This window comes from Sciurus carolinensis, chromosome 1, assembly GCF_902686445.1.
Source record: "Sciurus carolinensis chromosome 1, mSciCar1.2, whole genome shotgun sequence".
NCBI lineage: Eukaryota > Metazoa > Chordata > Mammalia > Rodentia > Sciuridae > Sciurus > Sciurus carolinensis.
Genome location: NC_062213.1, coordinates 56303764 through 56321270, shown reverse-complemented (window position 1 = coordinate 56321270; position 17507 = coordinate 56303764). Strand labels below are relative to the sequence as shown.

General features: G+C 40.0%; 1 protein-coding gene across 1 annotated transcript in view; it reads left to right on the top strand.

The window, feature by feature from the left end:
• Positions 1–11377, top strand: part of Stmn2 (stathmin 2) — a 50854-nt gene extending 39477 nt beyond the window's left edge. The window contains exons 4-5 of the mRNA XM_047527858.1: positions 3151–3342; positions 10205–11377. Coding sequence (XP_047383814.1) covers positions 3151–3342; positions 10205–10264 — 252 coding nt within the window. The 3' untranslated portion in view covers positions 10265–11377. The remainder of the gene's footprint in view (positions 1–3150; positions 3343–10204) is intronic.
• Positions 11378–17507: the final 6130 nt, after the last annotated feature.

The window sequence follows — 17507 nt, the reverse complement described above, 5'->3', positions numbered from 1 at the left end:
TTTTCTCTAACTTCGTACTTGCTCATGATACACATACAAGAATCAGAACCAATTTTCTTCCCTGAGGGTATAATTGGAACATTAAATTTTATTCATGTGGGAATCAATTTCTTCCCAGGAATACAGTGAGAAAATTTATAGGCAGCAATAGCTGGAGACTAGGCTGTGAAAAAGAGAAAGAGTTGTAACTTTCTGTAACAATGGAGTAACAGAGATCTTAGGAACTAAGGTAAAGGACCCCATGGCTTCTAGTTCCTCAGAAGAATTTGTTTAAAAATTGAGTACTTTTGAGTAGGGACCAAAATAAAAAGCCAGAGATACTTTCCCAATGAAGAATGCTTTTCATTATATTGAACTCCACATCCTATATTTTCTTCATGGAATTGAATTTCAAATATTTGATACATGGACAATTATTAGATACTCAAAATGCATTAGTTGAGGCAATGGTGGGTATTATATTCACTTCCAGTGTATAAAAAGGGCACCCTAGAAGTTTGCAGCCCTAAAGGATGGCCTGGCCCAGTTTCCTAGGTCTTTGTCGCCTAGCCTCAGGCTCATGTGATGATACTCTGTATTGCTTTCTATTTCTGATTCACACTATTAATTGTGCTTAGAAAAATGCACCTGATCCTTATGCCATGTGTCTTGTTTAGCCCCAACAGCTGCAAAAGTACTAACCCATTAACAAGCATTTCGAAGTGAGCCAAGTGCTGCACTCCAGTAAATGCAATAGACACTTCCCAGAGTGGGAATTCTCCATCACTCACAATGGGAACTGTGGGTGGATGTGTTCATGCAGACTAAATATGTCCCACCAAGGCCAGAAATTTAAAAAAGTACGTGTTGCTATATTACTCTTTAAAGTCTTCTCTTCTCAATCCTCCTCCCCTGCTGCCTCCTCCTGACTCTGGCTCTTTTGCAAAGCAATTAAGAATGTAAATATACACATTGAGTTAAAACAGAACTGAGCTGAGTGCCAATTTAATTTGAGCATCTGAAAATGAAATGTTCAGCCTTTGTAGGGGCCTCCTGCTAACTGTTCACCCCCAGTGACTTTCTCTGTGAGCAGTTGATCCAGCCTGAGGACCAGCAGATGCACTCCAGTTGCCAGGGACTCCGTGTTCACAGCACTAAGGTGGGCCCCACCCTCAAAAAAACGGGACGCAAACACAGGTTTTCTGAATACCATGTTGGAACCCAATTTCAGGGTGCCACAGGAGCTCCTGTAGAAAGACTGCTTGAAACAAATGGCCATAAAACATACAGCTGAATTCTGTCAGGGCAGTATTGGAAACACTGATCTACAGAAGATGGGAGGAAAACATTATTTGATACTGACAAATAACCCTAGGAGAGGGATACTATCCTTATCCATACACCAGAAAAATTAATTTCATGAAGACTTTTCTCAGAGACAGACTTTAAAGCATGTCCCCTATAACAGTAAAAAACAATCTCTCTCCCTCTCTCTCTCTCTCTCTCTCTCTCTCTCTCTCTCTCTCTCTCTCCCCCTCCCCACTCCATCCCACCATCCCTCCCTCCCCACACCCAAGCCCAGCAATCCTGCACTCCTGTAAAAGTAAAGAGCATCATCTCTGTAGGCTGCTTTAACAACAGCCCCCTCTAGAGGCAAGAAGATGAACCACCTAGAAAAATGTATAATTTGGTGTTACCATTTTCTCATTTTTCATATTAGCTTTCCTGAAAGCTAAATCAAATAAAGAACGTAAGGAATTCAGTAAATGTTCAGTAAAACCTTTATGAAATTAAAGCAAGAAGTAAGGCTAGTTCTCAGAATTTTCTGTCTATCCTTCAGTGAGCCACAGATCTATTCCAGATGAACTTCCAAATAAACACAGAAGCGAAGACTTGTAAAGCTGTTTGATTTTACCATTGCCTATGCATCAAGTTCTCTCCAGCAAATGCCCACAACCACTACCATCAACTAAGGATTTTCCTAGTAATGCTTTCAATTGTAATCAGTATTCAACAGGCCACTTCTGAATTTTTCAATCCACAATTATTTAGATATTCACATTTGTCAAGACTCCAGTGAAGGCTCACCTCAGAGCATCAGTCAATCCTAAGTAACTGCCCAGGAGTAAATAATAATTTGGTCTTAAACTTGGATAGTTCAGTATTGGGTAAGACTTCTCTCAGTTACATAGTGTGGAGGAGTAAATAACACATCTGGAGTCACCAACAGAACTAAGGCTTAAACACAGGCCTGACCATAAAGCCCATGCCAGTGCATTTTTCAAAAAGTAGACTGTGGCCTGCCTGCCTGCAGTAGATCTGCTTATCAAAAATGTAGATACCACGGTCTCACCAAAGAATCTTGAAATCAGAATCTCTAAAGGTAGATAACAGGCACCTACATTTTTATCCCACACCCCAGCAATAACACATCCCCCAGAGCCATATAGCCTCCTGAAGCTAGAGGAGAATTACAGTGTGCAGAGTAACAGGGGCGATGCCAGAGGCACGTGTGGCTTGATGTTTCTGCTCAAATCACTGAGCAAGCACATGATTTTAATGAACACTCAGAATGCTCATTAAAGAAAGAATCATAACAAGGAGTTTCTGCTGTCTCTGGCCAAGTGAACATTAAATTTGTACTGTTTTCAGGTCTCCAAAGAGAATTTGGCTTATGGGTAAAAAGAGAGGAAAGGATAGGCATGTAATAAAAACAGAAAGTAATTTGTTGATTTGATTGAGGAAAGGTGAAAATCTTATTATAGGTCCACACCTACAGTTGATCAGAAAAAAGGGGAACAGGAAAAAGGCAAAAGGAATAAAACTAGCCTCAGTCCTCACCCATTTTCCTCAGGCATTGAGGGAACTTGGCCATCCAGTGATTAATTATAGCATTTCCTGTTGCATAAATGCTTAACAGCAACTTATTTAAAAAAAAAAAAAAACACTCCTCGATAAGGTTTAAATACTTCTCCTTCTAAGATGGTCTGTCCAAAAAATCCACAGTGGAATATTGAACAGAGCATATTTCCCAACTAACCAAGCACATTTCTATAGAAAATGTTAGAAGTGCTGTTCATTTGAAAAGAACACTCCCTGGAACCCATGGACCATTATTCTGCCAGGTTGGTGTTCAGGTAATTATAAGATGGATGTATTTTTCTTCCACAGTCTCAGGAGGCCCAGGTGCTGAAACAATTGGCAGAGAAGAGGGAGCATGAGCGGGAAGTCCTTCAGAAGGCTTTGGAGGAGAACAACAACTTCAGCAAGATGGCAGAGGAAAAGCTGATCCTGAAAATGGAACAAATTAAGGAAAACCGTGAGGCTAATCTAGCTGCTATTATTGAACGTCTGCAGGAAAAGGTAATCACAACACAGGCCCGAGCAGATAGAGGCTTTCATGGGCAATACAATTGAATGAACCCCACAATTGTGAGCACAAACACTTAGTCCAAATTTGCTGCATGTGCTAGAACAACTGACCCCATGGGGAGGGTCTCAGAGTAGTGTTGGCTCAGTTAAGAGCTAAAACATGGTAGAGAAACTGGGACGCCCACATTAACACTGCAATTTCGTTACATTTTCCAGTAGTCAGTGGGTTCGATGTGGCTAATTCATGCTTTTCAAATGTTTGCTATTCAAACCTTAAGAAATAAACTACTGGAAAAGTATTAAATTGAGAATATTACACATTTAATATAGTAATATTATATTAATATATAATAAACTGAGGAATATTTTATTTAATTAATATATATTTAATAGAAATATTAAATTGTAAAATATATATGTCAGGAAAGACCAGGATATTTATGTACACTGGTAAGCCCATTCTCTCCATTTTGGGAAATCTACATGGAAAATTGACATATAATAACATTGCATGGAACTCCACAAAGGGAAGGTAATAGTGGATGTTTGGTTCATCAAAGGCCATTCTGTCGCCTTTCTGCACATGTACTCGTACCCATCAATCAGGATGAGCAGTGCTGTAGATCCACTGAGAAATCTTTTCTCTTTTCATTTTATAGGCTCTATGCTATCTATCCCCCACCTAACCCCCCCAAAAAAAAACCTTTCCTTTGAAGCGTAGCTATGGTAATTTAGCTTTTTCCCATTCCAAACATTGGGTTAAGCTCAAAAAATAGGAACTTCAAGATGCTCCAACATTTTGAGCAGTCACCCTCCTGGCCAGTACTGAGAAACTGTTAGATGTGTGGTTCTGAGGATAGAGAGAGAAACAGGACAGTCCTGTCATCCCAGTGCTGGGAGTTTAGACAGATCCACTTCCTGTTTTTTGAGTATTTTTTAGGAAGCTTCATGTTTTCTATTAGAGTTGGCCCATCTCATTTAAGATCCAGTCAGCCTTATTTGGAAGTTCTGGTGATTCTGTGTTTTCATTCCCCGTCTCTACAGATTCAGGCTAAGAGAAAGGACTTTAGGCATAAAATTCTTTAAAAACTGTAATTTCAAGATTTTCATGGGCATCTGTGCTTTTAAGAAATTTTTGTAAGTTTTGCCGTGGAACAGTGTGTAGGCTCTGACACAGATTTAAGACGTTGAGGCTACTAGGGACATGAGCAGGAGCCAGAGTAGCCACTGGATGCTTCAGCCACAACCTGAAACTTGAGATTGGAATTTTTATTTATATGCCAGCGTCTCCAAACTCTCAGAACTATGTCATCATGTTTTTACCCAAATGATTTGTGGGAAACAACAGAATTGGGCTCTCAGCAGGTTACATGTATAGTGTCAAAACAAATGCTTTACTGAGGTACAGAAGAGAAAAGTTCTGTTTGCTAAAACATATTCCCCTGACCTTGAACAGTCAGTCTTCCTCCAGTTACCCTCGATTCACCCTTTCCTAGAGAACAGAGGAAATTCTTGCTTGGCCAATGCTGGTACCATGGACAGCAGAAAGTCACTGTGTGCTATACCTGTGACTGACTCACTTTCATTTCATATCCTAGGCCCTAATAAAAATCAAGTGCAGTTGCTTGATATGGTATATGCTGAGCTGATCTTATTCCAGCATTCTCAATTACACCTTTAATATCCAATGCAAAATTTGTATCATTGACAGTCTAGAAGCATTATTTTTTTTTAGATTATGCCTTTGCAAAACTAGAGCATATCCTTCCTGATCTGAATATAAAATTGGTCATCAAATTTGATATTTTAACCAGTATTTCCAGAAGTACTAGATTTAAATGGGCAATTTTTTTCCTCCATGCTTTTTAAATGATCACCATCTCCTGCCCATCTCTTTTCTGTACTCTTTCCACCACCTCTCACCCAAACAGAGTCCCCCTCAAACACATATGTATTTATCTATATACAACTTTTCCTGCAAATAACAAACCCACGGAGGGTCTTAGATTTCTGGCAACAAGCTTCAGATTCTTCAGGGGCAATTATCTATGGATATAGATATAGATATAGATATAGATATAGATATAGATATAGATATCTTTTAACTCTCCACGTGATTCCAATATGCAGCCAGGTTTGAGGACTCATGGTTTGTAGCCAGCTCTGATTTGAAATCTCAGCCACCAGTATTCTATCCCATGGTCAAACAATATAGCCAGCATCATTTCTAGGACCTCATTTTTTTCTGGTATTCCATAGCTAAAGAGACAGTTTTTAAATCTATTAGGATCTTTGACCATTGTCAGCCAACATATTTTATCTCTTCAATAAAGTAGAAATATTCCTGAGAAAGTAACAGAATGACTTCCATTTGATATGTTTTAAATAGATTGTAGATTTGGTGCAAAATTATTGTTATATATTATGTCTATGTTTGTATAGACTAAAACTACTAAGTAGTTTTTTGTATATAGAAAAACTACTAAGTGTTTTTGTTATGATCACTATCTAGCCTTTTATTCAAATGAAATTACTCTTATGAAAGTAGAAATTAAAAAGATCAATAATAATGCTGAAAAATGTGTAAAACTGACCATATAGCATAAGCGCTTCTGAAATCTGCCACATCAAATGATGATTACTTCAGAAACAACAGCTATTAATGAGTTAATTCTTCAACGAGTATTTATGAAGTCCCTACTATATGTTCAGGGACCTGAAAGGGGGTGTAACATCAAAAAGTATTTACCAACCATCTCTTTCCCAATGCAGACAAAATACATCACTAAATAGCATAGCATCCACAATTAGAGAACAAGACGTGTAGTGTGATCCAATTCAGTCAGTAAAGACCAAGGCACTGAAGAATATCAGTGAAAGCCAATCCACATCAAGGCTGCCACACCAGGAAAAACACCTGTCTACCAGCAGGAATGATTAGAGAGACACTCTCTTCTTCCCCTAACAGAATCCTTCCTCCCTTGAAGTACTTCACAGCATCCTGCTGGAAATTCTCCCCTGTCCCACCTGCCTCTCCAACTTAAAATATCATAATAAATACCAACAATATCAGGGTGTTCCAAAGCAAGAGAAGTAAATTACCCAGACAAGCTTGGCAACTAGTTTACCCTATCCAACCACAAAGGACAGTGCTTAGAAAATAAAAGATGTGGCCTCAGTATAATTGGTAATTTCACCTCCAATAATCTAACAAATGTGAATCAAAAGCATTATAGCCTTTGTTCTAGTGAAAACAGCATCACATAATATGATGTAGCTTAAAAATATATTTGTCTTTGGGGAATGAAATGCTGTGGTTCTTTTCCTTTGAGTGATTTTGATAACATAGGACTCTCTAGGTATAATTTTCAACCATTCTCAATTTGCATCTGTTGTAACCTTACATTCTTCTCATCCGGCTGGTATTTTGTTTTATTGTCGTTCTGATTCACAAGTGCATGTGTGAATGGTGGTGTAGCCATTTACTATGGAACATGTGATGAATGAATAATGAAAGGGGAAAAGGGATTAAAACTAATCTTTATTGATTGCTCATCGTAGGCCAGGTATTCTTTGCATTTACTGTCACATTTAATCCAAACAAAGGAAATACTGTTAGTATCACCATTTCACATCTAAGAAGCCTGGTCCTTAGGAAGGTTAAGCCATTTGGCAAGGCCACAAAGCTAAGTAGATTGCAGAGTCTAGACCAGACTGCTTATCTTTGACTCCAAACTTCTTTACTAAGCTAAAGCAACTACTATTTATTAGTCATCAAACACTGCATTGTAAGCAGTCTCAGCGAAGGACGGACAGATGCACTCCATTACTACCCACAACCCTATGCTGCCACCATATTGACGTTTGAAAATGGGAGCTCTCTGGGCTTCTCGTGACTCACCCCTGCCCCCTCTTTCATATAAAAGAAAGATTCCTGATGACATCAACTTTATTTTGCATTTAAATAGATTCAAGAAACAAAATTTCACAGATAGAATTAAAACCCTAAGTCATCTAGTTCAAGCCCCCTTGATTACATTTGGTACCTAGTGAAATTAAAGGGACATTAAAAGTCAAAGAAAAAAAAAGACCTCGTAGTTCTTACCTTCCAGTGGAGAAATCTACTAAACTTCATTTTTAGAGGACTAGAAGTTTTCCTAAACCACATTTAAGACATTTTTTTCATATCAAAAAAATAGTTACATTCAATGCGAAAATACTATTTATGATGCTTCCTTCTTACTGAAGGGAGGAAGAAGGTTAATTGCAAAAACCTTGTAAATTGAGATGTTTGGGCCTGTCTAGCCAAGGGGTTCTGATACTGCCCAGCCAATTTTAGGAGCCCAATAATGAAATGAATATTATCAAAGAACAGTATTCTGGATGAACTTCTTAGAGTCTCCCAACTGCCTTAGGAAACTCTGGACTGCAGGTTTTCTAATAATAACAGTTTACTGATAAGAAAAGCAGGCAATGCTAACAATTGCATGCCTCCTGTATGTCTGCTTTTGGTTCTCCCACAAGTTGCATTAACATTTCATGAATATATATTTAATAACTGGAATGTAAAGTTTTCAAATAATAGATTAAATGCCTCAAAATGATGTTGTAGCAACTCAAAAGAATGAATCTAAATTTCCTTTTTCTCATGTTATCTGAAGCTCACAGATTACATTTGTTTTTCCCTATGGCAAAACTCATTTCTTTGCAACAAATTTTGAATATAATAATAAGTACATCCTAAAGGAGATTAGTAATACTAATTATAAATTGCTTCCTCTTACGAAGATGCATTTATATGAATCTTTAAGCTTGAGGATTTGTGTTTTTCTAGCATAATTATGGTCTAGACCTTTTCTCAGTTTTCCTAAGAACTCAGCACTCAAAAATTGTCATTTCTTTTTGCATGAGAAAAAGATTTTGCTGCATCTTTTCCTTATAATAGCAGAACAAAAAGAATCAGCTGCATCCATGCTAATTTTCCCAGAGTCATTTCCAAACAGGACTTAATTTCTTTGTACATGCCTCTTCTCCCTTTTCGTCATGGTTTTTGAAGCTCATTTAAACCAATTAGATAAAAGTGCTCTGAACCTGTCCCTGATTCCTCCAATTCTGTATCACTGAAGTAAGTGTAGAGTCTCTATGCATTTTTCTCTAGAACCTACACCTGAAAAGACTCATTTTCCCTCACTCCTATGCAACTGTCACCTCACACTAACCTTGAGATTGTACAGCAGTAGTTAAGAGAGGGATTGTAGAAGTGGATTCTCTGGGTTTGAATATCAGTTTACCACTTAGGTGAACTTGAGCAAGTAATGTAACTTTTGGTACCTCAGTTTCTTCATCTGTAAAAAGGGGATGATAACAGAGTCTGTCTGATAGGATTGCCATGAGGATTAAAGAAACTAATTAAAGTCTGTGTTGAGACCGGCCTGGTACATATTAATAGCCTAATAAATGCTCAGTATTATAATCTAATACTTATAATCTATTATAAGCATATAATCCTGAAGTGAATTGAGTTTAATGATAATCTGGTCAATGTTATTGCCCCTGAACTAAAGGAAACTACAGAACTCAAGAAAGTTCTGGAACTTTGTATAAACAATATACTAAATAAAATAATACATAATAGTACTAATAATTGACATTTACAAGTTCAATTTAATATACTTTTGGCACCTACTATATGCAAAACAATATGCTTATAATCATTCAATGTAGAACCCTGTATTAAAAAAATACTGGATCCATCTTTCCCCCATCAGTTTTCTCAGAAGTTCAGTTCAGGACTAGTGCCTCCCTTCCTCATGTTAATAAACATCCACCAGTCCTGTTCTATGTGCAAAGCACTCCATTAGACTTGCAGGTGGAACAGAAATGAGAAACACAGGACAGACCCTCAGTGAGCCTGTAGTCAATATAACAGATGAGACAAGGACAGGAATGCTCTCAAGTTTATTTATGTCACATAAAAGGAAAGATTTGTTTATGCAGGTATTTGCATAGAAGGTGAAATTACTTTAACCTATGGTCTCATGAAAATCTTCTTGGAGAAAGGTACAACAGCCACAGGGCTTAAAGAGTAAGATTACACTGGAAGACTAAGAATCTCAAGCATGAAAATACAAATCCAGGGCCTGGAGATGTGGCTCACATAGTAGAATGCTTGCCTGGAATGTGTGAGGCACTGGGTTTGATCCTCAGCACCACATAATAATAAATAAAACAAAAGGTATCGTGTCCATCTACAACTAAAAAATATGTTAAAAATATTTTTTAAAGAAAATACAATTCCATTAAACAGAAACATCATGTAGGTATAGGAAAAGACCAGACACTAAGACAGGAAAAGTCATTAGACAAGTTATAAAGGGAACAGATCAAGAGTTTAGGAAACAATATGAAAGGTCTTCTTCTTGAATCTAATCTTTGGAAAAATTAGATCCACTATGATAAAGACCTTAAAATATTCGGGAAGAGGAAAGACACTATTTAAAAAATGATAGGGAAACCAACAATTTGATATTTTATAGCTACTCTCTTGATTTATACAGAATTCATTATATTCAAAATCCTCAAGTCATATGACTTTTTGATCATAGTTTAAACCAAAAAAAAAAAAAAAAAAACAGTTTTAAAGACACTGTAAGTCTTGTAAAATCCTCTAATGTGACATTTCTCTGTGCTCATATTTGCCCTTCTTGTGAAATGAAAATTTCGTAAAGGTAGTCATCAAACAGGGTTACTTCCAGCCATGTGCTCATTATGCAGAGGATGGAGCAAGCCATCCTGCCCTGTGTGGACCACACAGCACGGCTCTGTGTCATTCTCTCCCTTTGGTGTTTTCTAGGAGAGGCATGCTGCGGAGGTGCGCAGGAACAAGGAACTCCAGGTGGAACTGTCTGGCTGAAGCGAGGGAGGGTATGGCACGCCCCACCGATAGTAAATCCCCCTGCCTATATTATAATGGATCATGCGATATCAGTATGGGAAATGTATGACATGGTTTAAAAAGAACTCATTATAAAAAACAAAAAACAGAATCAAAAATTTAAAAAAAGTCAATGCGGTCTCTTTGCAGAATGTTTTGCTTGATGTTTAAAAAATACCTTGGATCTTATTTTGTAAATACTTACATTTTTGTTAAAAAATACAAGTATTGCATTATGCAAGTTATTTCATAATCTTACATGTCCTGTAACAGGCTTTTGATGTTGTGTCTTTCCACTCAAATGGATTTGCAAGGTCTGTTCTTTTTGAAGCTCCCCATGTCTAACTCCATTCCCTGCCCTTTTCATCCTAACAGAAAAATGAGGTCAGTAGACAGTCTATGGTGCTAGAAACCCACCATTGCCTAATGACCTAGGTGACTTTGTAGTCTCTGAGCTTGACCAAGACCATACCTAGACCACAGGTATTGACTCCACATGAACCTCCACATTTGTTTGCTCATAATCTACTTACTGCCTAGAAACTACAAACCAGGCTAAGATAAACCACCAGTCATAGCATTTACTTCTGCTTCTCCTGGATTATGTGCTGCAAATGTGCTTTGGCTTTAGAAAGGGATGGATGAGAAGACAGATCTGAGATCAATCCGGGTAGAAGCAAAAGGTTGAACCTTTTAAAGTGCTGAACACAGATCCACATCCAAATGGTTCAAGCAGCCGCAAAAATCACTCTTCATAAAGTGGGCTGACTTCTCTAGTTTAAGTTCTTTTGATGGAATGAATTAATGTGTCAGGTGGCTTATTTGTGGATGCCATGATTGATGATGTTCATTTTAAGCTTTTACCTATAGTACAAGTACATGATGCTACTGAATATTTTTCCACTTGGAAACTGTGAGCTGGTTGTTGCATTCAAACACAAACAAAATCAAAAGCACTGCGGACTTCCACTCAAGCTGGTCTTTCTTCCCCAGTGTGAGGCATTCCTGCCTATTTAAACAAAGAAAAAAGAAAAAAAAAATATCACTCCATCTGTGAAGCTGATGCAGTCAAAGGGGGCTAGGCAGGGCATTTGTGCCAACTAAGAGAATCACCAGATACCCACCATAAGTACCTATCGCAGTTTTGAAGTTGTTTCTCCCCCAACTCCCACCTCCCAACTCCTGAAGGTTGCTGCCTGCATATATACTCTTCATTAGTGCTATTTTCCTGTATGTCATTGTGAGCAAGCTGTGATTAATAAAGAATTGGAGTTCTGTGAACTAATAAAGGTTTGGTCTCTTCTCTTGCCCCTTCACATTCTAACCCTGGAGTTCCAATTTTAAAAGGGTGGCCATTGGATTGGATGCTCTCGCAAGCAAAGAGACAGCTCTGCACTGGAGGGAAGCTGGGGCATGGCTGACCACTTCCCTTCTGCAGCAGCAGGCCGCTCCTCTTTGCCCCTCCCTGGGACAGGCCCACCAGTGAGAGAGTGTTCAACCTCGTCCCCTTTAACTACACAGAGGCTGAAGGAGAAACGAAAACTCAGACTGATAAGGCCGAGGAAGAGAGCCCCCTCGGCACTGGGAGGATCCAGGCACCTTCCCAAGTCCTCGCATGTCACCCACAGGGACACCTCCCTCAGCCTGGGCCGTCTGTTAAAATGTGATTTCTCTGCCATATTGCTGAATGTTGTACTGCCAGTAAGCACATTGCACACATGGACACAGCAGGGTCCTGTCACTGGCCCAGATGGATCTTGCAGGACCAAAGAAACAACATCCAGTTTTAACAGAAAGTCATAAATAATTGAAACCACACAGATTTATGAATAAGCAAATTGGGTTAAAGTCCCCAGGACCACTAACAAGCCAAGGGTAGCACTGAGGCCACCTGGTCTCTATCTCAAATATCCTTTCATATTTGTCAGAACCTAACACTGCAACAAATGAGACAAATGCTTTAGAACATTAGCACTTCTGTTTAGCATGAAATGAGCTCTACATTCACAATGATTTATACAAATTAGTTCTGAAAACAGATGGTTTTCCTTGGGCCAGATTCTGTGTAAAGACCTGGGAACATAAACAGGAATGGACATCAGCTGATGGTCTAGTAGCTTATTTTGGCCTAAAAGTAGCAAATGGGGCTGTGTTGGTCAGTCCATGCAGCATATGAGGGAAAACAGATCATTGCCATAAAGCTTTCTGAAATATTCAAAATAACTGATGTACCTCTCATACTACTGTGAGAGCCCTTGAACTGCAATCACTGACCAGTCCAGCTGCTTCCTCTCAAGTCTTCCCATCACTTTACACCATCTAATTCTAAGTGAAGAAACAAAGACCCAAAGAGCTAAGTCATTAACTCCAGGCAACAACCACCTCTCATGACTTCTCTCCTCGCTAATAGTTCATCAGCAGACCACTCCCAAGTCTCAGCTCTCTGGTGAGGACAACTTACGTCTGTGAAGCTCTGCTACACCAGACGTCCTCAACTTCGAGTGTGTCTCAGGGTCATCTGGAGGGCTTATTAAAGGCAGATTACTGGGCCCCATCTCCAGAATCTTTGATTCCTGAGGTCTCTGCCAAAACTTGAAAGTATGATGCCAGAACGGCTCACTTGCTATGGACAATGAAACTGATCCAGAGTGTGACTTGCATGGCTGCCACACTGAGGGTACCGAGCTCAGTCAGAGCATGTTCCATGGCAGGCAGTGTAAACAGAGACTCATTCAGCTTTACTCAGAAAGTGGAAGTAGAAGAAATCTAAAAAAGAAAGAAAATAACTACATTTTGCAGGATACTGAAAAAAGAAAGGAATAATGCAGCTAGGGACTGGGCAGGGCTGAGAAGCAGGTGAGGTCAGGGTCTCACACAGCACTTTTCAGTAGGGCCTAAAAAGTTCTAAGATGCTCCCAACCCTTTTAGAAATGACTTAGGCTCTTTGCAGGGGTGATATCAGTTAGTGAATTATCCAGTACATAGCCTGTTCCACTTAAAGATGTTTTTAAGAATCTTGGTTTCCTCAGTGCTTTGTTTAGCTTCTCTAAATGTCTTTAAAATGTTCTGTGAAAATTGACAAAAATCACACTGATTTGATGATTCATCCACCTCTCATATCTCTTCTACACCCCCAAAATGTATGGAACAATTGAATATTGACAAATGGTGAGAGCCCTGCTGTGTTAGTCAGCTGCTACTGTAACAATAACCTGGGACCTCAACTTACTTAAAAAGGTCTGTTTTGGATCACAGTTTTGGAGGTTCTAGTCCATGGTCAGTTGGCCCCTTTTTTAGGGATAAAACGCCATGACAGAAACAACAAGGCAGAGCAGCACTTCTCAATTCATGTCCAGGAAGCAAGAGAGAGAGGAAGGGAGTAGGTCCCACAATCTCCTTCAAGGGCACACCCCCAATAACCCACAGACCTCTCTTTAGGCCCCACCTCTTAAAGTTTCCACCACCTCCTGATAGCACAAGCTGGAAAGCAGTCCTTTAACATGTGGACTTGGGGGACACTCCAGATTCAAACCATAGCACCTACCTTTGGGCTTTTTGCCAGCCTCCACGACACTTAAGAGAAAGCAAAGTAAGAAATGTACCCATAGGCATATCAACACCATCCGTGGTCTCCTACTGAGGGAGAGAGTAAGAAGGTGGAAACATGGCATCCTTGGTTTTAGCAACCACCTCTCACGTTCCCCGCCCTGGACAACACAATCATCCTTGACTTCTAAGCAAGCCATTTGCTGAAAAATGTTAAAGCAAACACAGAGCCCAAAGCAAAGCTTACCTAAGAGTTCCCAGATTACCTCATAGTTGTCTTGGATTTCTCACTGTCCCTTATGAATCATCCCCAACAGACCATTAAATAGCATCAAGTTGATGTCCATAGTGTCCCTCATTCATTGCTGTTTCTACTTCCACAAATATTGCCTACTTTGGCTCCCGTTAGACTCACTCCAGCCTCCTCACATGTCCTTGCTCCAGTCTGCAGTCTTCCCTACAGACTTTCCACTGCTTTACACTGCACCTCCCCCTTACATGAAAAATGAAATCCACTCTCCTCTGCAAGGCTACCCTCCAGATAATTCACTAACTGATGGTGTCCCACCATCTTTCTCTTTCCTCATGAATGTTACTACCTTTGCACACAAAGTATTCACTCTGACATGCCAATAATGTGAGAATTCAGGCCTCCATGCACATGCTGTAATTTCTGTACAGAGGTATTTTCACTACAACTTAAGTCAGGAGAGACTTCTAGGTTAGGCTGTGATTTTAAAAAAGTATATCGGTGAATTAAAATTACAAAGTTTTGTTTCATACTCCTGCTACATGTCCAACGTGTGTCACTGTGAACTCTTTGCTGGGTCTTTCCTCACTCAGAGGCTAAAGACAAATAGAGCTGCCTCTCTCTGGAGTGTTGCTGGTCACCAAGGAAGAGAGAAGAACAAGCATGGCAAATCATACACTGGCTCTTAAAGCTTCCACATAGCACACATCAGATTTATTAAGCAAAGCAAGTGATATGATCCCATTTGACTCCAAATAGGCAGAAAAGTACAATCTAATCATAAACTCAGGAGGAAGAAAGTCAGAAATACTTGGTACACTGCACCAATACCTACCACCCTGTTGGTCACCAAATATGCAGCTCACTCTCCTCCCTGCATGTAAAGTACACTCACACAGCCCTCAAGACACACAACTGCCAAATCCCATTTGGTCATGGCATCAAACTCAATGTGCAAGATCTCTGGGTGTTGCAGTTTCTCTTTCTCTCTCCCCTTAGGTCCTCTTTACCAGAAGCAAAAACACCAAAAAGACAAGTCATCTTTTCCCACATAGTGACACTCAATAGAATAATCACAATGACTCTGCTCATTCTAAAGGGAAATAGGAGATGCACAGAATTCAATGATCACAGAAATTCTGGTGTCCCAGTGCCAGGCATTGTGAGGACCTCTACCCTTGGGATAAAGAGTGCTCCTTGACTCTGCTTCGATCCTACTCCCAGGGAGGAGCTCCCCAGGCCTTTGTTCTCCAAGGCACAGCTCTGTCCTCTCAGCAGATCTTCTAGGTCCTTTATTCTCCTTGGCCACATTTACAGGGGCATTGGGAATACACCCCCTCCCCTCTGGAATCTATTCAGCTTCTCAACCTGCTTGCTGCACACCTAGCTTCAGGACCCAAGGATTTTTACCTTTTCATTGATTGCCATATTGGCCTAGATCCTGTAGGAAACAAGAGTACACCACAAAGAAGGAAGTGAAGAAAATCTAATGACCATTCTTTAAAAGTTTAAGAGACACCAACAGAGGACAGTGAAGCATCTAGAAAATGCAAACATGGGGAAACCATTCCCAACCATGGCCTGATGACCCAGGGGATAGTAGTAGTTATAGAAGACTGCCTGACCAGCAGCCATGGCCTTCAGAGAGGAATTCAGTCTCTAACAAGGCTGTCTAGAGAGGAAGGACCTGGGGAATGAAAAACTGAACATCTTTCTTCTTTCACCCTTTAATCTCTAGCCAAGACCTCACATTGGCCAAATGCAACCAAAAATCAGAGGACAAGGAAGTTTATTTTAATGCTGAATGAGGCTGAGCAGGATGAAGAAAGGCAGAGAGAACCTGGAGAGGCAGAGTACACTTCCTGCAGTCCAGATGGCAGGCAGTGATCAGCACTAACCACAACTATAATACTCTTCTACTTGGTTGTCATTAGTGCTATTGACTAATATTGCTGGATTTTCTCCTTCTGAGATGGTACTTCCTGTTCATTTTGGGCTGGGTATGGCTTGTGACTCATTTGGGCCAATGAAATATGAGCAGAAATAATGTGTTCCACTTTCAGGAGGAAGGTTTAAGAGCCAATTCACTATGCCCTCTTTCCCTCTGTTACTGTGACCTGGAATAAAGATGACGAGGAACAGAGCACCTCCAAGAGAGTCACACAGCATGTCTGAGAAATGAGCTCTGGGATCCATGCTCCTGGATTTTTGAGTCATTGCTGGTTAATAAATACTGGATGAAAATTCTTTTTGCCATCCTGCACACCTGGTAACCAACCATGCCATCTCCAATCCAAACATTCATGTTGAGGGCTCAAGGGAGTATGCTTGTTTCTCTGTTTTTCAGCAGCTTTCCAGTGGCTTGCATATCTTCTGTTCACTTGAGCCCTAAATGCCAAGAAGCTAATTAAAGCTATGATATTTGGAGGGAGGCCTGATCTGCCAACTGAGCTATTTAACTCAGAGTCTGAAAGGCAGATTGAATTTTTTCATTTGTTTATTTTGGCAAAAATCACCTACATTGTTTTAAAGGGCAAGAGAGAGAAAAGTGGAAAAGAAAACAGTATATGAACTCTAATATACAAAAAGCTTCACATGTAAAATAATGTCCACCACCTCCAACGGTTACAATTTCCTAACATTCGATTCCCATGACTGCCACTTCGGTGGACTCTTTTAAATGTTAAATGGTGAAACACAATTTACTAACCTATCACTGATACAGGATTAGGGCCTTCAGAGAAACTGAGGCCGCACAAAGCTCAATTCTTGTGATCAAGCCTCGATTCTTGTGGTCAAGTCAGAAAAATTTCATACAAGCCATTCAGAGTCACAGGCACAAGTTTATTGAAGGGATAGGAAAAAGGGAAGGGGACACTCTCAAGGGAGAGAGTGGGTCCTCTGAGAGAGGAGAGAGGCATCATGCCTCTTTTGCACTCCAGTTTTATTGTGCATGGCAGAGAAGTTTCCAGATAGTTCCACCCAGGTTTACCTCTGGCAGCAGGATGACATCACACTTTCAAGTCCCCACTGCCATGACAACTGTAGGTCACTTTGGCCCATGGTGACTGGTTCTAATTGTATTCTTAACCATAAATTCTTACAGATTTTATGATTAGGAGGAATTATCCTTATCTTCCTGGTTTCAGGATCTGACCCATGAAAAGGATCATAAGATTCCCCCCACTTCAGGGTAACTTGAGTTCCTCTTATTGGGCCTACATTTTTCCTACAGATAACAGGTAGTTTGCTAAGGAATGTGACATATCCTGTCCACTTAAGCCAGGCAGGGCAGCAGGTAAATTGCTTCTTAGAAAGAAAGCATGTGGGGGTCAACACAGTGGGTCTATTTGATAGAATTATTCCCTAAGATTCGTGTTCCCATCTCTCACATCCCTCTATCCCTAGCGTGGGGTGCTGTCTCCA